Here is a 22267-nt window from a genome sequence, read left to right as displayed (position 1 = left end):
CGAGACGAGGCTGATAAGCGAACTGAAGGGGATCCAGGTGTGGTCTTACTATGGGTCGCAGCTGGTCCAGGATGAGCCTTTCCAGGGTCTTCATGATGTGGGAGGTCAGTGCCACGGGCCTGTAATCCTGGGGGCCACTGGGACGTGGCGTCTTTGGTACAGGGACGAGGCATGATGTCTTCCACATCACCGGGACCCTCTGCAGACTCAGACTAAACAGTTTATGAAAGACTCCACACAGCTGGGGGGCACAGGTCTTGAGGACAAGGGGACTCACTCCGTCTGGTCCAGCAGACTTGCCTGAGTGAAGTCTCCTCATTTGCATCTCAACCTGGTATTGAGTGAAGGTGATGGGTGGGGGAGGGGTGTCAGGAATCTCACAGGAGGCAACATGTGAAGAGAGAGGCTGGCACAGTGGTGTGGCTCTGGATTCCAGGCTGACTACAGGTGAGGTTGTGGGGGTGGGAGCAGACACTGTGGTGTCGAATCTATTGAAAAACAGATTCAACTCGTCGGCTCTATTCTCACCTCCCTCAGCTCCCCTGCTGTTGGTTGGCCTGAATCCAGTGATGGTCTTCATGCCCCTCCACACCTCTCTCATGCTGTTCTGCTGGAGTTTCCACTCCAGCTTCCTCCTGTAATTGTCCTTAGCCTCTCTGATCTTGTCCTTTAGTAACACCTGGATCTTCCTCACCTCCTCTTTGTTGCCCCCTCTGAAAGCCCTCTTCTTGTTGTTGAGGAGGGCTTTGATGTCCTTAGTCACCCACGGCTTGTTATTTGGGTAACAATGAACAGTCTGAGCTGGAACAATGGAGTCGGTGCAGAAAGTTATGTAGTCTGTGATACACTCAGTAAGCCCATTGATGTCCTCGGCGTGAGGCTCACAGAGTGTTTCCCAGTCGGTCACCTCGAAACAGCCCTGTAGTTCCGCTATTGCCTCCTCTGACCACCTCCTGACAGTCCTGGTGGTCACAGGTTCCCTCCTCACAATTGGCACATAGCGGGGGGTGAGGTGAATCAGGTTATGATCTGACCTACCAAGTGGGGGGAGGGAGGAGGAGCTGTATGCATCCTTGACGTTAGCATACAGTAAGTCTAAAGTTTTCTCTCCCCTGGTGGGACAGTCCACATATTGTTTGAATGTTGGTAGTGTATTGTCCAGTGATACATGGTTGAAGTCACCCGAGATCACAATAAAGGCACTCGGGTGCTGAGTTTGTAGCCGAGCTATGGCAGAGTGGATAGTGTCACATGCAGCTGTGGGGTTAGCAGAGGGGGGTACATAAACAGCCACCAAGATGACGTGAGAGAATTCCCTGGGTAAATAATACGGCCTGAGTCCAACAGCACACAGTTCAGTGTCCGGGCAACAAATCCTTTCTTTGATTGTTATGTTGGCAGGGTTACACCACCGGTTGTTAACTAAAACAGCAAGCCCACCTCCTTTCCGCTTACCGCTAGCGATGAATGAATGAATGAATATCAAAGTATAAGAAAACTCCAAACCCTGGGTCAATTGACCCAGAACCGTGCCATAATATTTGAATATTAATGTGTAAGTTCACAGATTTATCAGTATCACATCATTAAGACACAGGATAATCTGATTGATTATAATTCTTATTACATTAAATGAGAGTTTAGATATATATGTGTGAGGCACAGCTGTCGTGGTGGTGTTTAACGATCTGAGAGAAATAACTAAATAAATAGAATTTAAATGCAGGCTTAATCTGCATGCAAACATGATATGAAGTAAACAAGTAAAAACAGGTGGGAGTCAAGGACAAGGAGACGTGTGCCACAGTGCAGTTCATTCATTCCCAGTTCACATCTTGCTATGATATAGTAACGCAAACAAGCCCAGTAAAGCCTTTCTTTTCAGTTTCAAGTCTTCTGTCATAGCCATCTAAAGATATTAACTCTTCCTAAGATGAAGAAGATTATTTTGGCTGCTCCTGTATTCACAAAAGATGATTTGCAGACTATTCTTTGTGGCAGTTGCCCTTCGTGACACAATTTTATTGGAGATTATGTATCGGAATTTCAGGAGCGGGATCACACCTCCAAACACACTCCTTCCGGTTGTCATCTGTATAGGTTCCCCCAGTTCTGCAAGCTGTTCATTCTCGTTTGCGTGCCCCACCGTCCCTCCCTCCTTGTTCTCAATTCTTTAACTTCTTCCTTTCTATTTAGTGCATGGGGATCTGTCAGGCCCAAGAGCCATCGCCAGTCCCCTTCCGGCCTTTCCCAAAGCGCAGCTCAATTCATGTCAAAGCATTCACTTTTACCTACTAGAACGCTGTCAAACCTAAAATGAAGACGTGGGCCCAGCTAGTGAACAGGAGTTTGGGTCTCCTCCTGAGTTTTAACAGGCACTTGTTAGGTAAATGTGTAAAGCACTACACTACGGGACCAACAGACTAACCTTTCTTAAAGATGTGCGATTGCCCCAGTCTAACTGAGGCTTTGGAGATATTGGCTAACAACAAACTACCATCCTCTGAACTGGCACAATAACTAAAAGTAGCCAGTCCCAGTTGTGTTTTAAGAAAAAGAAATCTTCAAGTCAGACAAGTCTTGTTGTGACTATGTGTTAAAATGTTCCTACAGATTTCTTTCTACAGTTTGTTACTCAAATTAAAAACTCAAAAACTAATGTGGTATCCATTCCTGTAAAGAAAAATATCAAAAAAGTGCAAAAGTTAAACATGAGAGAGGCGAAATGTTTGAACTGTTATTTAATTGAAATACATGTCAGTACCATTAGGTTTTCAGTTTATTATCAACAGTACACAAACTCCATATTTAGTTTTGTACAAAGAGGTATCGGCAATATAAAAACACAGTACACATTAGTTAGACATACACGTACACGTCTTCTGAATACATTTCACCCATACTTCAAGTTTCAGGGATCTCTCTGTCTGTGTTCGGATCAACTCTCTCCTCCTCTGTCGCGCACACAGACCAGAGCTGGTATCAGTTGACCTGATGAATAACCATAGACTGGCATCAGGAGCGTCACGCTAAATGAAAATGTTCTATCACTAATAAATATGCTTCCATATCCTGCAGGCACGCCGGTGTGGCGTCAAAAGGCAGGAGACGGAATGGAAATATAAGCTATATATATATTTATATATATTTAATTTTTTTTTTACTTCCTGTTTGGCCATACCAGACGCTAAAACTGAAACACATTTAAATAATATTTCATAAACAGTATCTGTTTTAAATATTCTACTCATGCAATATCTTCAGTTGAGAAATAATTTAATAGAGCTCTTCCTTGCAGCGATAACAGGAGCATGCTGCTAACTGGTGATAGAGGTTTGTGAGACCGCTTTACTGTTGACTCCGTTGTGTCTCCAACTCCGCATGTTGTTTAGCGCAAATTTTCTAAAGGAACTGAAATGATGGACCCATAAATATTCAGTAACAACTGGTACAACAGGGTCTGCAGGGTTAAATATAAAGAAAATAAGAAGAAATATGATAATAAGGGAGAGGCATGCTCTGCTTTATTTTCCCCGAGGGGCTGATAAATGATAAATGAGCCAAAAACGGCGCTTCCTTGGTTCACTACTAGAGGCTGGGTCAAAAAGTGAGTGAGCTCAGGAGCAAATTTAGAGGGCACAACGCTCTGACTGTGAGAACAGAGGCTCCACTCACCTGCTGTTTGTACCTGCTGTTACTGAGATGCTGCCACAAGGGTCTTTATAAGATACGTGAGGATTATTTTGAAATATTACTCATGCAAAGCTACTCTGGTAGAATCTAAAAATACAAATATTGACTGGAAAAGAGCAGAAAGGAACTATTTAATATTTGATCATGCATTGTGTCGGAAATCCTCTCAAAACAAGAAGAAACTAAAATCTTTTTGTAGCATCGAAGCAGAAAAAAGAGACGTTTGTTTACTTGTCCTCATTAATTTCAAAGTGCCTCCCAAAGTGCACATTTCTTTTGTCTAATTTTGTGTGAGAACACTGCAGCTGATGTTGTAACATCAACAGGAACTGACAGGACTTCATTTGAGATCATTTAAACTGACCCATCTAAATCCAAGTTATCTGAGGAACTTCGTCTTTTTAAAAAAGGCAGACTGACATTTATCTTTCCCTCATTATTCACAGTAACTGCTGTACAGCTGAATGTATTTCCTCATGCCGGAGTTGAGAGTCAGGGTGGAGAGAGGCTGCGGCGTCCTCGACTAGGAGGCTGGAGGTCGAACAGCGCGGCAGGAGTGGCAGCAGGCCTTGCTGTAGTACCAGTGGCTACACAGGTTGACCTTAAGAGCTAGCAGGCAGTTGGTGGAGGGCCGATCCTGACAGCTCTCATCTGGGAAACAGTCAGACTCACAATTAGTCCTGGAGGCAACTTTCAAACAGCTGTGGAGATTATACTCCACTCTGAGCTGTCTATCTTTCTTCAATACTGCCTCTGCCAAAACTGGCAGACATGAGTAAAAAAAAGGCAGCTGGCAGTTCACTTATAACGCCTGCAAGACTCATTAGGAACAGTGGTTAGGAGGGAAGTAGCAGATTCTCTTTGTTGTTACCTGGAGGCTCAGTGGGGCACGGCTGCAGAGTGCAGGTCTGTTTGGCCACTGGTTTGGTGAGGGGGTCACAACCTCGGACCAGCTCCCTGCCCTGGTAACACTTCACGTCCCTCATCCTCACACCGATGCCACATGTCTTGGTGCACTGAAGGCACATGAAGCCAGAAACACAGTCATTAAACACGTCTGTTTTGCTGTTATCCTAATTTATCTTCATTTTGAGAGTTTATTTCACACTCGAAGACTTTCTGTGGACCCACCTCAGACCAGGGGGTGGTGTACCATTTGAAGCATGGCCTCTCGAAGCAGGTGTTCTCTTCTTCAGGCTTCTCGTTCCCCACACATGCCTCCTCATCGAAGATCTGGAACTTTCCTCCGCTGATGCCGACGCATTGAACGATCCTCTGTTTCACACCACGACCACAGGTTGTGTTGCACTGCAGTTAAAGGTAAAATCTTTGTAGCATTGTTAACATTAAAAAGGGACTTTGTGCATTTAAAGTTTCTTCATAAAGCTCTGCAAATATTTCATAAAAAATTATATCCTTAGTTTATTTGTCTTGGGGGTTTTTTGTTAATAAACAGTCTGAAAAATGCAAAAGTTGCAGTGCAAGTTGGGCCTTTTGTTTTATAGAGGAAATGTTCACCCTGTGAATATATTCAGAACCTAACAGATCTTCCCTGCATATTCATGAAAATGATAACACTATCTCCAAACATGCTCCTTTCCTTTTTGTTTGAACTGTTACCACTGTGTGAAATATTAAATGCTGTTAGATTGCATTATTTTAAGAAATCCCATGCTTGTAACAATTCTTTAGCTATTCAGTGACAGGAGAGGAAAGTCTTTCAGAGAACAACAATTAAAGAGTCTTTGGGTGAGCACTGACTGTTTAGGGTGTTGGATAAAAATGTCCCAACATTTGCTGTCTTCTTTATGATTACCCTCTGTTGATATCCTGAATGTGGTCTGTAACTGAGTTGGTACATGTGACTGATACATGTCAAAGTAACATCCACCTGAATGGCAGGAAACCAATAACCTTGTCTGGCTGCCTTCCCTTCTGCACTCACACATACACTTAATGTAAATATCAATCCATTCTCTTCCGCTTATCCTTTTCAGGGTCGTGGGGAGGTTGGACCTTATTCCAGCTGTCTTAAGGCGAGAGGCGCAGTACACCCTGGACAGGTCGCCAGTCTGCCGCAGGGCTAACACATAGAGACAGATAACCATTCGCATTCACATTCACACCTATGGGCGATTTAGAGTTCCCAACTAACCTATAGCCACTACTGCATGTCTTTGGACATCTTTAGTGTGTGATTAAGGTTGTCTGATTAAATCTGATTAAGGTGACAGACCTGGTCACCCTAATCCAAACTAAAACTAAACTAAAACCTAACCCTTACAGGCTGCTCTACAAGAGGTAATGATGAGAAAGTTCCATATGCAGCTTTTCAAATGAGTTAGTATTGAAATATAAGATGGCCTGTAAACAAGGTTTCCAAACAGGGAGACCAAAACCCTAAGCTACTGCAGAGGTGACAGGTTCATATCCATTCCTATATTTTTAAAGGAACAACGCAGGGGGCATCCGGAATTGAACCAGAGACCTCGTGATGTGCAGTCAAATACTCTTCCACTGAGCTACTGCCCATGTCTGACATTTTCCAACAGAAAGCAAATGCAGCACGCATAAGGCAGGGATTATAATCTGTTGCAGACATATGCAGGCATCACGGGTGAGGAGTCTCTCTGAGTACACTCAAGTCTGCTCAAAACCACCTGAAGGGCAGATGGATAGCATGTGCACTGACAAATAGTGTCTCAGTGGACAAATATGAACTATCACAAAAAAAATGTGCAGGCAAGCTAACATCTGCACATATCCAAGTCACTCAGACCCAAGCAGACCCTAGCATGCTCACCGAACTGTATGCTCTAATACATGTTAAAACCAGATCCTTAGATCAAGGCTGTTACTGGTAGGTTTAGAATGTAGTAACATTTCTTTAGCAAAAGTTTAAAACTAGAGCGAATTAGAATAAAGCCTTAAATGCATTTAGGTTTATAAAGGAACTATATCTAAGTGTTTTCATGGGATTAGTCAGTATCCATCCAGAGGAAACAGCTGCATGATCTTTACTCATAAACTAGTTAGAATCCTCTTGTAAAGCATAAATTTCTTTCCCCTTCCATAACTCTAGGCACTGGGATTTGAACAAGAGACCTCTTAAAGTGCAATCAAATGGGCTCCCACTGAGCTATAACTCCAGGTCCCCCCAAACACGTGTGTCATGCTTTTCTGTGATTACAAAAATCACTTAAAATGTGTGTCAGGTCTGCTCGTAGTAACATCTTAATTCAGACAGTGTGTATCCGGGCCTCACCCTCTCCCAGTCTTGACTCAGCCAGTGCGGAGCGCAGTCTCTGTCTCCACAGGGGTGAATGGCTAAGGGCTTGTTCTCTGCTGAGCACTGGTTCTCGGGAACCACGCGACCCTCCGGAGCCTTACAGTACACATGACGCACCATCTTCCCCTGGCCGCACGACCCCGAGCACTGCAACAAACAAAGGTCACGCCCGATGAGTCATTATCAAGCGGGAGCAATTGAGTTCTAATCACAGTTATCTGCAACCAAGCTTTGTCGCACACAGCGTGAAGTCATTTCAGGTCACCTCACATCATGGAAAATAAAAGATCAGCATGTGAGGCCGTGTTTAGGCAGATGTTAAATAACAACACATGTCACCAGAGTTTAATATTTACTGCAGTTAAAGTAGTTCATCAACAACACAACAGCAAAACCTCACTATGCTGCGCACACTGAGTTTATTATTAAAAACTATATTTGTTGGTCGTGCTGCGATTAAACTTTTAGACCAGGCGTGTGTAGCTCAATAAGCAAGTTTTGTAGCAGCATAGCTTTATCCACGTCATTTACATTTACGAGACAGGCGTAATTTCAAACCAATTTCCTTCCAGTACAGAATAAACTTGTAAATCTGAAGACATCAGAAATGAAAAGTTACATCTGGTTACATCTGTTCTCAGTTGGCAAATTTATGAAAACAAAGATAAACTTTTTTGGCCTTGAGTTGTGAATTGTGATTTTTGTGTGTCAAAGTGACAGCTCTTTAGTTTTCTGTGTTTTTCCAAGTCGGAGGCTGCGGTTGTAAATTAGTCCTGCGATTTTCCAGACTTTCACTTTGAATGGAACATCGGCAACTACACCTCGTGTCCGTAACACAATAAAAGCAATAAATTCACACCGTGGCACTTAAAAGACGGCTGGGACAGACGAGCTGTTTTTCCAACAACCATGAAAATGATGGAGGAATGTTAGACGCAGGAAAAAGAATTTAAAATAAAAGAAATAGAACGTTTAACTTAGACACGGATTGTAACATTAAAACATAAATTAAGTGTCTTTCCTTTTTTTCACTGTCTGAGATTCCAGCAGGGACGAGAGATAAAATATGCAGATATGGTAAGATTTTAACTCCTCATCACTCATGTTCACTGACACGCAGGTTTGTGTAAAGTAAAAACACTCACGGGTCCCCACTCGGACACAGTCCAGTGGCGTTCGCAGGGAGGACCGGTGCAGTTTTTGACATTCGGCGGTTTGGTCAACGGGTCACATGGTCTGGTCTCATCAGAGCAGCGCACATCGCGGGTTACCTGAGCTTTGCGGCCACATTTAGCAGGACACTGCAATGAGGAAAGAGTCGTTGTCATGAAGAAAATGAAGCACGTTGATTGGTAGAAATGCATTAATTACATTATATTCTTTATTGTTTATCTTTGCTTTGAATAAATATCTTGAAAAGACAGAAGAAAATTATTTCAGAATCAGTAGGAACTTTTATGGGTGGCCTAGGCATCACTTTTAAAGCTTTTTCCTCAAAAATGCACAAAACCACCCCAAAAACATGTTTATTACATTTTCCTAACAGCACCGTTTACTGTTCGTATGTAATGTAAAAGAATGAATGAATGACTGTGGTCATGTCTGCATTGATCCACAAAGAAAAAAAAAACATCAGCATGCGTACCCGACATTTCTGTCATTCTCTCTCTGTGTCATACAACCTCTAACAATCTAACAGAGTCACATTTAGGGTTTTTGGTGTCTGTTAAGTGTTTCTGGAGAATCCATCAGTGACCACAATCTGACCACAAGACTGTAGCACACAGCTGCAGCCCTCAAAGCTTGACAAGAGAACGACAGAGACATCTGCACTGCAAGAAAAAACAAATCCTGCAGAGTGCCGGGGAATGTTTGCACAGAAATCAAATGCAAAAATCCAAGCAAACAAAAAAATATGCAAAGTAAAGATACTCTGTATGTTTTAAAGGGACAGTTCACCTCAAAAGTACATGTCTTTCTTAAGCTTGTAGTGCTATTTATTCAGCTACATCTACTCAACACACAGAAAAGTAAATCAGATTGTTTTAGTATATTAGTACAAGCTCACATTCCTGGTTTATCATACCTCCATCCACTCGGCCACCTCCCACTGTGGGCCGCACGCGGGGCTCTTGCAGGGTCTTCTCTCCACGGGTCTCTCCAGGTCAGCCATGGTGCAGAGGTCACTGTAGACCGAGCTGTCCAAACCCGGCGAGAGCATCTTCCAGCAGCGCACCTGACGAAACTGGAAACCTTCCCCGCAGGTCCTGGAGCACTCGCTCCAACTGCTCGCCTCCCACCTGAAAGATTTGTCCATAATTATCAGAGGAAAAGACGCAGCCACAGTAATGATCTGTTTATTAAAAGGTTTATGTTCCTCACCTGGGCTGACATTCTCGGCCAATGCAGAAGTCATGGACTGGCTCTGGTCTGGTCAGAGCATCGCAATACATATCGTGTACTTCCACGCCATCGTAACGAACACATGTGACAAAGGACCTGGAGACTCCTGGATTGTAGGCAGAGTAAACTGATTTATGCAACGCATTTTATATACAAGGGGGGAAAAAGCACAGTGCACACAGAGTATCAAAGTCCTTTCTAAGTGCATTGGATTTCTGTATATTAGTGCAATTCCTGTTTTGTCTTGAAGCTGTACCTATATTGAAAAAAAAGTCCAGTGGAAATCAAAGTGACCACTAGTTCAGATGAAGTCAAGCTCAGCAGGAATCTCAGTAGATCAGCTTATCCTAAACTGATGGCTTAGGTGTTAGCTGTCTGCTAAAAATCTCTATACTGCATGCTATCTGAGATGCTTTCGCCCGTTCGCGGTTTTTACAGGTAAAGTTGCTGTGCTGCTTTCCAGAATTGGAAACACTTATTCATTCATAACATTTGTTCATTAAAAAACAGAGAAAAAACATGAAACATAAAAGTAAGAGCGGGAGAGGAGGTGGGTTGCAATGCAAACCATCTTGCACATGTGCAGCTCCTGTGGACTGGCTAAAACTGGTATATGTTCAAACTGGATGCATAGACAGTACAGCTATCAGCTCACATGGGCCGACACAGAGATCACCAAATTTGCAGGAATTGGAGTGGAGCTTGAATTTGTGCCCTGGCATAAATTACGTTAATAATAACTTGTTAAATCTATCTTCATTTTAAACAGAAACAGAATGCATTGCATGTCTTACATAGACAATGGGAAAATTACAAATTATATGGAAAGGAACAATCACTTCGCTGCACAGCAAATGCACAGAAAGTTGCTGCACCACACAAGCTCTGTCAGGTTTCAAGAGTCAAAGGTGTTACAGGGACCTGTCAGGTCTGGGATCTTAACTGATATCACACTCTCACTGAACATGGATGTTCTCATGGATGTTTTATGTGTGCTTTGAGTGTTTGCATACCTATGGAGCAGGTCATGCTGCACGGCTCCTGTGATGAAAGTTTCCAGCGGTACAAGTCAGCAGGACTCAGCTTCAGGTTCTTCTGGTAGAGCCGCTGATTCCCCCTGTCACGCACAAAGGACACAGGTCAGTTGTGTGTGTTTGAGTATGCAACTGCAGCATGCTATGCAGATGCAGTTCCTATGAATCCTCAACCTGCAGATATCAAGTTTTCAGGGCAACATTTTAAGAGCACGTCTTCAAACCGGGTAATTTGAATGAAATATCCTTTTCGGGACTTTTAAGAATACCCAGGAGTAAACACACAAACACCCACACAGAGGCAGGCTGTCTCCCAGGCCTCAGACAAGCACAGCATGACAGCTGATTCACAGCCCGCATCCCGGCAGACGCACTTTGTTTTTTCACCACATCACATAAAAGTCATGCACACATTCCTGTCATAACAGTCGTTCCCAGACATTTATCTGAAAATTGGAGACACGTTGAGTTATACCTCACCGGCATCCCTCCATGTAAGCCAGACCAAATCCTGTCCATTATTTTCTCACCAGAAGTGATGGCAGCCTGACAGCGGAACACGTTCCCCTCTGCATCATATTTCTCACTTTTCTTGCAAATACCTTGAATTATTTGTTTCTAAGCACGGCTGCATTTCCCACCTCCTCCACCTTCCTCCCCTCTGTGTTGCTCTGCTCCGCTCGTTTCCTCTCCTGTCTCTGTCTCCCTGAGGAAAGGGCGTGTCGCTGTATGTTTTATAGCTGCTGGCTGCAGAACGGGTGAAGCCAACATGAATTATAAATATGACAAATGCAAAACCTGCCAAGTCTACCTGTCGGCCTGTCCTGCAGCATATATCTGCCTGACTGCTGTACTGACCGTATATCTACTTGTCTGTCTGCATTGCTTCCTTGTACAGTACTGGTCCACCTGCTTTTCTGCCAATTGGTCTACCTGTCTGACTGATTTACTGCCTGCACTGTTTATCTATGCGTCTTCCTGCTTTGCTGCTTGTCAGTTAACATGGCTGTTTTTTCTTGCAACCAGTACAGTGTACATTGTGTATATTGTCTCATCTAACTGCCTAGCTACATGCACATGCGCCTGATTACCTGTCTAAGTGTACGTCTGTCTTTCTACCTGCGTTACACTGACTACCTGTTATTTTGGCAAAGCTGTCTGTTCCACTAGCACTCTCACTTTGAACCTTTTCTTGCCGTCAGTCTTGTCTCAATGTCACACTCTGTGTCTCTGCCTGGACATCTCTTTAAAAGCGCCCATTTCTCTCAGCCTGCTTCTCTTTAGCCTGCAGCCAGAATCAAGTCCAGAGGTTTGACAGTGTGTGAACAGTCTGAACACTTTCAGTCCAGACTTCATCCGATTTGAGATGAAATGTCTTTATGTGAGCCCAAACCTGAACCTGTGAACAACGGGCTTCTGCTCTGCATCATCTTAAAACTCATATGCGATGCTGATGTCCCTTATGCTCTTTTTACATTACCTGGTTCTGTTGGAGCGGTTGGAAGTCCTCCCGCCGCTCGGCACCGTCCTGTTCTGGCTGTCTCCGCTGTCGTTGCGTTTCTGGCCCAGAGTAAACTCGAGTGTATCGTTTAGATCATCTCGCTCCAGGCTGCTCAGACCCACTTCTGCTGGTCCCACCTCAGAAGAGAACAAACTGTCTCCCTCGGTCAGCAGCTGGTTGGTCGAAATGTTGATAAGTAACTCATCTGCACCAATTCGGCCATCCATCAGGACCCTCCAGATGAGGTTTGGGGAATCGGGTGGTGTATCCAGGCCCGCACCATCAGTAACAGGTTTGGCAGTGCTGTCTATTTGGCTGCTGTTACCTTCACACAAAGTCAACAAATTCAGCTCTGCTTATGATGGAAGTCATTACAAGTTATCTGAATAAAGGATTTCATAAAAGTATATTTAAAAAAAAAAAACAGGAAACACTAAAATCACCAACAAAACCTGTGATTTTCTGGAATCTGGAGAAATCTCTGCATGGAAAGAACAAGGCTGAAAACGTGTAAGAGTGTCAAACACAAGTCCCGGGGGCCAAAATTGGGACCAGAAAACTTCTAAACCAGTCCAGTGGATTGCTTTGGAAAATGTGAGAGAGGACATGCTCTTTGGACTTTAAACTCTATTTTTCTATTTATTTTTGTAGGTTTTTTTTTTTTTTTTTTACTTTTATAGCTTTTCCTAATGATAAAGACCTGAACCATGGCCACCATGTATGTCTGTGCTTTACCTTGTTACTAGTTACAGAGAGCTGTGCCGGCAGATTTCTTTTATTTACTAAAGCAGAATCTTTTAACATGTAGAGAAAGTGAGTAAAAACTCAGTGAGTAAAAACAGAGAGTGAAAACACGAACGAGCGGTTTCAGTCGGAGCGCAGCATCTTGTCCGTAGTATGATGTCGACTGGAGTAAAAAGTGTACGGCGAGCCTTTCACCACCGCCGCCTCTCCCTGAAGCAGTGGTGTAATGGCCTCAGCAGTCAGCTGAATGAGCTGAGAGCCCTCAGGAAGTGCCATTACTGCTCATGTTTGTGATGCTGCCTTTCTTAAAAGAAGAAAACGCCACAAAACTCTGAATTTTTCATCTGCTGCTGATTGTTTTTATCTAGCCGCATCATGAATAATACAGAGTTGCAAAGGGCCATCTTACACACATCCAGAATAAGGCAGTAAGATGGAGGGTGGTGCTACCTGGCTTAGGATCCATCATCTGTCTTACAGTCATCTTATATCAGAACTTATTTTTTATATTGCTTTATATGCCCTGAGCTACACTTCCAGGAGGTATAAAGGTAAAGGATTTTTTTCTCTAAAAATGTGCATGTAAATTGTATGTATTAGTGTAATAGTTTATAGAGAACTTGTCACATAATCTCTACCTGTAAACTTTGGGGCAGCTACTCCATCTTCACAGTCGATGGCTGCTGTCTCCTCATACACCTCGTTGGTCTCTTTGCCCTTCTGCCCATCTGTACCTTCTGTCTCCACCTGGCCCCCAGGAGCCACCTGGTCACAGATGCTGCCATTGGGGGTCAGTAGACCACTTACTTCTACAGACACCTCTCCGGCTGAGGTGTCTGACCCGGTGTAGACCGGAGGAGGAGGAACGGGTGGCAGGGAGTCTCGGAGGACTGTGTATTCGTAGGTGATGTAAGGTGTGCGGCCATTTTGGTTCCACACCTGTCAGATGAGGAGAGTAAATCGAAGATGTTTATGGAGTCACAAAACAAAAACTATAATTAGACCAACTCAAGGTGGTCTCAGAGATAGACTCAAACATTCAGACAGAAAATGTTTGGTTTAATTAAATTTTTTTATATAACTGTTGCCTCAAGGATGAATGTGTTGGCAGTCTCCCCTGCTACGGTGAAAAAAAAACATGCCGTCAGTCTGAATCAGCGGGACCTTTAGCCCATAGCTAGCTAATAAAAACAGGCCATTACAGCAAATATTCCTACATTTCTATCATATAAAGGCTTTTGTGAAATATTGTGTAACGATTTTTAATGGGGATTAAAAATGAGAATTTGTGATATGTGAAGTCAGTATATACAGTCATATGAACAAGAAAGATTTCACATGTTTTCAGTTTTCAGTTTGATCCGACTGTTTGTGCAGCTTTTCGGCTGTCCAGCATCTCTCTGCATTGCTATCTCCTCGGTCCCAGCGACCTCCCAATAAAAGAAGCTGATCAACCCAAGCTGCTCTGCCAGCCTCCTGACACCCCCTGAACCCACTGCACCACGACTCCTGTGCAGCAGAACTGCAGACCACACCTCCACCACAACAACATTGATTCATTATGTTTTGTGTGTGATTGTCTATGCTCAGCTCTCTTAAGGTCCCGTCAAAGACACAAGGTCTGTACTGGGCCATTGCGAAACATTGATTCTTTTCTTTTTCAGCCGTTCTGTTGTAGACTTGGTGCTGTACATGAGATCATTGTTATGCTGCATGACCTAGTTTTGGCTTTAGCTGTCGGACTGAAGGCCTCATTTCTGGCTGTCATGGGCAAGTTCATGGGCAACAATGCAAGATGCCCAGGTCCTGAGGCCACAAATCCCAAATTATGACCCCTCCACCACCATGCTTACAGTTGGCATGAGGTGTTTGTTCTGGTATGCCGTATATGCTTTTCTTCAAATGTGGCTCGTTGCAGTATGGCCAAACTTCTCCATTTGGCCTCCAAATTGTTCCAGAAGTATTGTGGTTCATTCATAAGAGACTTGACGAACCCAAGCCGTGTTGCAATGTTTCCTTTAGAGAGGTTTGGGCTCTCATATGCTCTTGCATATTCAAAATTTTTCATCTTAAAATTGCTAACTGGTCACCGATTGAACCAACACAATAAATGCTCACAATGAAAATTCATAGTTCTTTTTGTGCACACGTTTGAAATTCATAGGTGTTGTCTGTGCACATCTGCACTTTCCAAGGTGAAAGCATCGATTTCATGTTGGTTTTTTATGGATGAAGCCACAGTACTTTAACTTTGCACCATGGCAGCAGCGTGGTTTCCACAAGCTATAAACAACAAGACTTAAATCATGGAATTCAAGAGTAAAGGAGGAAAGGGTAATGTGTACCAGAATATTGATGGGTTGGTCAATGGGGCCTTTGGCAACAATGTACTCGATACCAGTCTCATACACATCCATAGGTCGGCGGTATTTAAAGACGGTGCCTGCTGCATGGAAATTCTGCGGACTGTCCACCTTGTAGTCACCGTTAAAGAAGAAGTTTCCTGCCTGATCAGTCACAGCTTTAGGAGGGGGAGAAGCAGAATTAAGAGAACTTTAAAACAGTTCTTTGCTTTCTTTTTACACACTGCAATAATATTTGTGTGTGTGCGTGGGGGGGTATATACCGAGAACATCAGCCAATTTCTTCCTCTCGATGATCTGTATGTCCCAGGAGCCTTCAGGGATTTGAGTTATAAAAGAGTAACCTGCATGACAGCAAAGAGAAAGTCATCAGCAACATGGCATGCTCTTTGTTTATTTAACAGTAATGACAGATCGGTCAGTTTTTAATTCAGTGTCTGGTCCTGTCCTAGTTATATTAGGCCATGCTACACTGTAATAATAGTTTTTGAATATGCATTAGGTAACTGAACTGCGAGGTTTACCCAGAGTCGAGGGTCCTCGACGGAAGTTTCCAGTGACTCGGCTGCAGCTGCTGCCGTCACCCTGACAGACACCACACTTATCCAAAGTGTTGGAGGAGAACAGTACCCCATCACATCCAATTGGCTGAGCAGCAAGGCAAGATGTGGGAGTACAGAAGACAAAGAATCGTACTAAACATGTGATAATAATTAGCTCGCTTACCACAATTGTTTTGGGAAGGTTATCCAGAAGAATTTACTGTGCACAAAAGTATCATGTGTAAAAATGGTACTACTGAAAGATTTAGCTTCTTCATTGCTTCTTCATGTTTTGTTTTATCTACACATTGTAACTCTTGGGGATTTCCCAATTATTGTCTCAACCTTAATGAGAAAAAAAACCATAGTTCCTCATGCTGCATTGAAGGTGTCTGTATCTTTATTGTACTGCATCTAAACAATGTTTCAAAGCAATGTAAAACCTGTGCTTCCTGAAGTGTCCGCTTGAGGCTGGCTCCAAATCCCCACAGATCTTAACATACCTAACTTTGGCTATGTGATTAACACATTTACAGTCTGAAACAAAATACAGTTTCGGTCTGTAAAGCTAATTTCCGCCCTGTTCTCTTCCACTTATCCAGTGCAGGGTCACAAGGGTGCTAGGAACTATCCACGCTGTCATAGAGTGAGAGGCAAAGTACACCCTGGCAATTTAACCTAATCCCACCAATTACATGCTTTTGGACTATGGGAGGAGGCCAGAGGACGCAGAGAGAACCGACATAAACACCAAGGAATATGTGACCTCCGCATCCTCCAGATGATGGATTTGAACCCAGTACTCTCTTGGTGTAATGTTCATTATAGAGTGCAGAAACCAACAACTGACGTGATGCTACATCCTGCAGTGTGGCTCGGCAATAAATACAAATAATGTTGTGTTAAATTTGATTGGGAGACATTAGCATTTAGTGATGCCAAATAAATAAGAAGCTGGACTCACCTCACACTTACCGTCCACGCAGACGCCGCGGTAGCTGCTGTACTTGCAAGACGTGCCGTCTCGTGCCATCACCATCAGCTGCCTCTGGCCGTCGGTCGTGGTGCAGTGGAGGTCACAGGGATTGCTGGAGATATGAACGTAGTCATCTGGAGACAAATGGTAGATGTTTTTCACTGTTTTATACCCACTTAAATTCGCAAGGTCAGACTGCATACTGCATATTCCTAATAACTTCCGGCAATGTTATACAATTATTCTTTAGCCACAACTGTTCATTTCTTTACTACTGTACTCACACTGCATCATAGTGGTACAAATATATGCTGGTATATACCAGTATGATGTATATAAATAATATACAATTATTTCAATTATAGTTTCATTATGAGGACTCAAAGCAACATCAACTCTCACTGGTTTTGTAACCTGATGAATCTAAGTAATACTTTTACTCCTTTTTTCTCAGGTTTGATTTCCATTAATCAATAATAATAAAAAACGCAAATCGGATTCTTTAACTAGTCCTCAACAATTAGTCATGAATTTGTCTGCCATCATACTGTTCTTATCCTGGTTTCAAGTTCTCACGTTTCCTGTTTTATTTTGAAACATCTCAAACTGTTTTCATTCTTGTTAATTTTGCTTCTACTTCCCAAGCCTGCCTCAGTCCTGCTGTAGTAAGTCTGAGACTGTCTATCGCGTTACCCTCTGTTCCAATTAATTAGGCCGTGCCTGTTAGATCCTACAAGGCCATAATAAAAGTAGCTTTTTTGAAGGAAATGCTAAGGCATCTCAAATGTGCATTATTTTTAAACACCACCAGAGGGCGATAGCTCAAGTTGCAAAAACACTACTGGTCCTATAGGAGTCTTTAGGAAAACGGCCCTTTGCTGGTGTTTCTGTAAACACTTTCCTGCTAAGTTTATGGGCTCAGTCACTCATTTCAGGTCGTATGAATAAAACATCAAGTCCATTTTATAAATCTTGGTCATTCTAAGTTTCAGTATGCTCCACCCCTAAATCACATCCAGGTTCAAAACACCAGGATGCCAACTGCGGTAATGTCACGTCTTTTTCAGTGTCTGCTGGTCCCACCTCAGCTACAGTAACTGATCAGAGTTGGAACTCTTGACCGCTCTTTCAGGAGCATTTTCATGGCTGGTGTGATGAATTTTCAGATGTGCTGCAGTTTCACTTAAGAAATTCTGTGATTTTGTTCATTAAAATGCTTCGTAGCACTAATTGGCCAGTGTCTGTGTGACGCTCCCAAGCAGTCTATAAATGCACTAACAACGATAGCATTGACTAATGCCTTAGCACTTGACCTGGTCATCCACTATCAGCACATCAAAATCAAAGAGGCCAAGTCCATCTTTTATATGCAGTTAAAACCACTTTATCAGAAGATATACAAAGTTTGTTACTTTGGTTTCTGGTTGTGTTGAAGACTAGCAGGTCATAGAGAAGAATTCCCTCATTACTGCACTATTTAAAGAGAGGCTGTCAAGGTTTTTTATTGGTGTTATTACCGGGATATAGAGGTTTCCACTGATAGTTCCTCCCATTATAACGTTGTGAGTTAAAGGACCAACATTGCTCCTCTCTGAAGCTCCTCCCAGTGGGAGGACATTCCTGCAGAGAAGAGACACAACACAGACCATTTAAAGAGGTTTGTTTCACACTTGTTAATATGTGGTTTTACGGTATGCTATACAAATAAATTCTTGTTAAGCCTTTATTTGTGCAGAGGTGGTTTCTGAGAGTACACTGTTGGAAACTCCACCCAGCTCCATGACAGCCATCCTGTTCAGTCAGCCAGTCAAATCCACCGTGTTTGTTTTAATAAAGGTGTGAGACAAAAATAAACTGGAAGTGTGTGACTCACTTTGGTGTTGCAGAGATAATATTTCTTAGCAGTTCCCGTACAGGTCATGTTGTCCTTCCCAGCAGCAGCTTTCTTTCTTTGGACCGAAAACAAACATTGAATGAAAAAAAATAAGGCAATAAAAATCATACTGAGTAGAAAACACAGTAGAAATATATCAGCATTGTTCATGTCTGTTAGCTAAGCATAAATACATTTCACCCCAAACTTATCACTCTAAACTGAGAGACTATATAGTAGGTAGCATTGAAACTGTTGACTGTCAGGTTCTACTCAATATGAACCTATGTAGGTCTTTTATTGGAGTATATACACTTCATTGGGTACACCTTGGTGGGGAAGAGATTTTGGCCCATATTGACATGTTAGCATCAAAGAATAGCTTCATATTTGTTGAGAGCAGATCCAAGATGTGAATGTTTCATTGCGCCACATCTCAAATGTGCTCTATTGGAGTGAGATCTGGTGACTCTGGAAGTCATTTGAGTACAGTAAGCACATTCTCCTGTTCAGGAAAGCAGTTTGAGATGATTTGAGCTTTGTGACATGGCAAGTTATCAGCAACAATATTCAGACTATAAGATTTTAAATGATGCTTAGTTGATATTAAGGGGAACAAAATATCCCCCACATAACTGAACCACCACTAGAAATCTGACTTACTACTAACAAGAAGGCAGGATGGTTGAATGCTTCTGTGTTGGTTGTGCCAAATTCTCACCCAAGCGCTCAAAAAAGTGAACGTTTTTCTAGTTTCCTGGTTTTAGCTGACAGGAGTGGCACCTGGTGTGGTCCTCTGTTACTGTAGCTCATCTGCTTCAAGGTACAACAAGTGTGCATTCAGATATGCTCTTCTTCATAGCTTTGTTGTGTTGAGTTACTGTTGCCTTCCTATCACTTCAAAGCAGTCTGGCCATTCGTCTCTCACCTCTGGCACGAAGGAGGCATTTTCAGCCAGAAGTTATAGTTTCTGTTTCCTCTTCTCAAATTTCCTACATTTTACTGTGAGCTCATTGAATTAGAACATGCACAACTGCCACACATTACTATTAATGTTTCTGCATGGATATGTACTTTAATGCTTTCCTGTTACTGCCATTAAAACACGAGAGTCTAAAAATAAGTTGATCTGCATCTTTGCTTCATGTGCATCTTTGCTGATTTGATGAAAGCCCAATTAGGATTGGGCTAATTGGAATTTCATCAAGTCAGCAAAGAGGCACAGAAAAGAAGATCAGACACCAGCTAGGGAGGAATAGAAAAACAAGCGCAACAACATTGTCATCCTCTATGTAGCCGGTGTATCAGAAAAACTCAGGCGAGTCTTCTCCAAGCACGACATCCCGGTGCATTTCAGACCCAGCAACACACTCACACAAAAACTGGTTCATCCCAAAGACAAAACTCCAAAACACAAACTTAACAATGTGGTGTTTGCTGTACAGTGTAGCGAGGAATGCCCAGACCTCTACATTGGAGAGACCAAACAGCCACTTCATAAACGCATGGCACAACATAGAAGAGCCACCTCCACAGGACAAGACTCGGCAGTCCATCTGCATCTAAAGGACAAAGGTCACTCTTTCGAGGATGCCAGTGTTCATATTTTGGACAGAGAAGACAGATGGTTTGAAAGAGGAGTAAAAGAAGCCATTTATGTCCACTGTGAGCGACCATCTTTGAAAAGAGGCGGGGGTTTACGACACCAACTGTCTGCCATCTATAATCCAGTTTTGAGATCCCTTCCCAGACGCCTTAACGCCCACTCACATCCTGGGCCATCTGACCTCAGGAAATCACATGATAGGGTGGGTCCAGGTTTCACAATGAGCTCACCCAAAACCTTGGCTGATTGTAACCTACACCAGTTTTCACACCTTGGCTCATGTGATTAGGTAGAGGATCATCAGGGGGTCCTTTGTCCCTCTTCAGATGAAGCTTGTTCAGAGGGGACGCTCCCACTCTGAACAAGCTTCATCTGAACAAGCTTCTCAGATGAGAGGTGAAATGTCTTCGAGCAATTTAAAGAAGTCCAGACGCTTTTCTTTCCAAGCTCCTTAGACCAGTCAGCTTTACAGTCACAAAGAGCACCTTATAGGACAGTCTGCCTACAAAGAAAAATCAACTGGAGCTCACAGTAGAAAAATTTGGAAGTTTATTGGAGGCAAGTAATTTTCCCCTCTGCGGTGATCTTAGGCCAAATCCCACTTTAACTGCTGACTGTATGTAAAATACCATGAACAGTATTAAACAGGGTTGGAGATGTGTCCATTTCTGGGATATTTTAGCTTGTCGTCTGGTGCAGACTGACTGACCTCTGTTTGAGGCAGTGACGCTCCTGTGACATCACTCCTCCTCCACAGGTACGAGTGCATGCTGTCCACTTGGCCCATTCCCCCCACCAGTACGTGGTCACCTCGAGCTGCTCCTCCAGACTGTTGGAGGCCACTCCGTCCTCCTACACACACACACACACACACACACACACACACACACACACACACACACACACACACACACACACACACACACACACACACAAACTTTACTACTTAACACTGCTTAACCAGCCAATGTAGTAGTGCCTTTGTTTCGTGTTAATACTCTTAAAGATGCCATATGGTTTTTATTTTAAAAACTGTTTTATAAAGCAGCTGGCCGAGGTCTTCCTCAGTGCCATTTGGGTTCCTCTCCAGTGAACCAAAGATGGATTGTAGCCTTGATGAACTTGGCCTAGCAGGAGAATAACCTCATCTCCCATTTACTACTATATACTCATATCTTCTCTAACTGTAAACTTTCGAATTTGTAAATATTTGATCAAACTTTCTTTGCAGCACAGGAAGTCACATTATCAAATTTATTTAAAACATGCAAATTTCAATCCATAAAAGGGGGCATTTCATTTGTTGCATTTAGCTCAGAATTGCAAATTCCTGATTGTACTCTAAAACTGACATGATCAAGTAAACTTCACTGTAGGCTAATGGGCTAATAATTTGCTAAACCTTTTGATATTCTGGGCATCTGCCACTAGTGCTAGCACTCGCTGTGGAATATTGACACAAGCAAAAGTGGCAGAAAAAGCAGAAGCAGCATTAGCAGCTGTCATAGCATTAATGCTAGTGGTATAAAAACAGAGTTAGCACAACAGCGTGCGTCACAGTCGAGCAGAATCACGCTAAATGATCGTCAGAGTGTTTTGTGCTGAGGCTTTGGCTCGTGAAGACGTTCAGCATTTCACACATTCCTGATGTGCACCAGCAGCATTAACTGAGGCCGGTGGCTGTGTCGCCTTTTATTCAGACAGATTTATCAGAGTGACCGCTGGAATGTGCACTGAGCACCTTGAAAAGGTGTGAGATGGAGCAGCTGTGGGAGAGAGAGAGAGAGAGAGAGAGAGAGAGAGAGAGAGAGAGAGAGAGAGAGAGAGAGAGAGTGAGAGACACTGGAAATACCAGACACTCAGCATATGTGAGAGAATGGGAGATGGGCAAGAGTTAGAGTAGAGGGAGCTGAGAGGAGTCATTGATCGGTGGGCTGACAGATCAGTTTTACGGCCGTTCACCAAACTGCTTAAATTACTGAGCATTTGGTATTTTAGACTTTTATGTCTTTTAGTTTCAGCTCAGTTGGTTTAAATTGATTTGTTTTGCTTTGTTGGTGCATTCTGTCACTCTTTAATTTTCGCTCTCAGAGAAAGAAGTGATATTTCTCAGTCTGGCCATCCTATTAAGATCAATTTAGTTTGAACATGGCATTTTACAGTACGCTACCTCTGACACCAGGCTTGTTTAATGTGACTACTCATGACTGATAGCAATGGTTCATGTACAGTGGATATATAGC

General features: G+C 43.0%; 1 protein-coding gene across 2 annotated transcripts in view; it reads right to left on the bottom strand.

The window, feature by feature from the left end:
- Positions 1 to 2740: 2740 nt before the first annotated feature.
- Positions 2741 to 22267, bottom strand: part of LOC146657984 (ADAMTS-like protein 2) — a 43454-nt gene continuing 23927 nt past the window's right edge. For both annotated transcript variants that reach the window (XM_085426383.1, XM_085426384.1), the window contains exons 3-19: positions 20734 to 20876; positions 18419 to 18494; positions 18063 to 18165; positions 16534 to 16679; positions 15552 to 15675; positions 15291 to 15371; positions 15010 to 15185; positions 13303 to 13603; positions 11900 to 12245; positions 10399 to 10502; positions 9365 to 9491; positions 9069 to 9282; positions 8128 to 8283; positions 6959 to 7129; positions 4825 to 5001; positions 4565 to 4709; positions 2741 to 4344 (exon numbers count right to left, since the gene is read on the bottom strand). In XM_085426383.1, the coding sequence (XP_085282509.1) occupies positions 4217 to 4344; positions 4565 to 4709; positions 4825 to 5001; positions 6959 to 7129; positions 8128 to 8283; positions 9069 to 9282; positions 9365 to 9491; positions 10399 to 10502; positions 11900 to 12245; positions 13303 to 13603; positions 15010 to 15185; positions 15291 to 15371; positions 15552 to 15675; positions 16534 to 16679; positions 18063 to 18165; positions 18419 to 18494; positions 20734 to 20876 (2718 nt within the window). In that variant the 3' untranslated portion in view covers positions 2741 to 4216. The remainder of the gene's footprint in view (positions 4345 to 4564; positions 4710 to 4824; positions 5002 to 6958; positions 7130 to 8127; positions 8284 to 9068; positions 9283 to 9364; positions 9492 to 10398; positions 10503 to 11899; positions 12246 to 13302; positions 13604 to 15009; positions 15186 to 15290; positions 15372 to 15551; positions 15676 to 16533; positions 16680 to 18062; positions 18166 to 18418; positions 18495 to 20733; positions 20877 to 22267) is intronic.

The sequence above is a fragment of the Rhamphochromis longiceps genome, linkage group LG12 (genome assembly GCF_057381845.1).
Source record: "Rhamphochromis longiceps isolate RC_006_pf linkage group LG12, R_longiceps_female_GT1.1, whole genome shotgun sequence".
NCBI classification, from domain to species: Eukaryota; Metazoa; Chordata; class Actinopteri; order Cichliformes; family Cichlidae; genus Rhamphochromis; species Rhamphochromis longiceps.
This window is presented reverse-complemented; position numbering and strand designations above follow the sequence as displayed.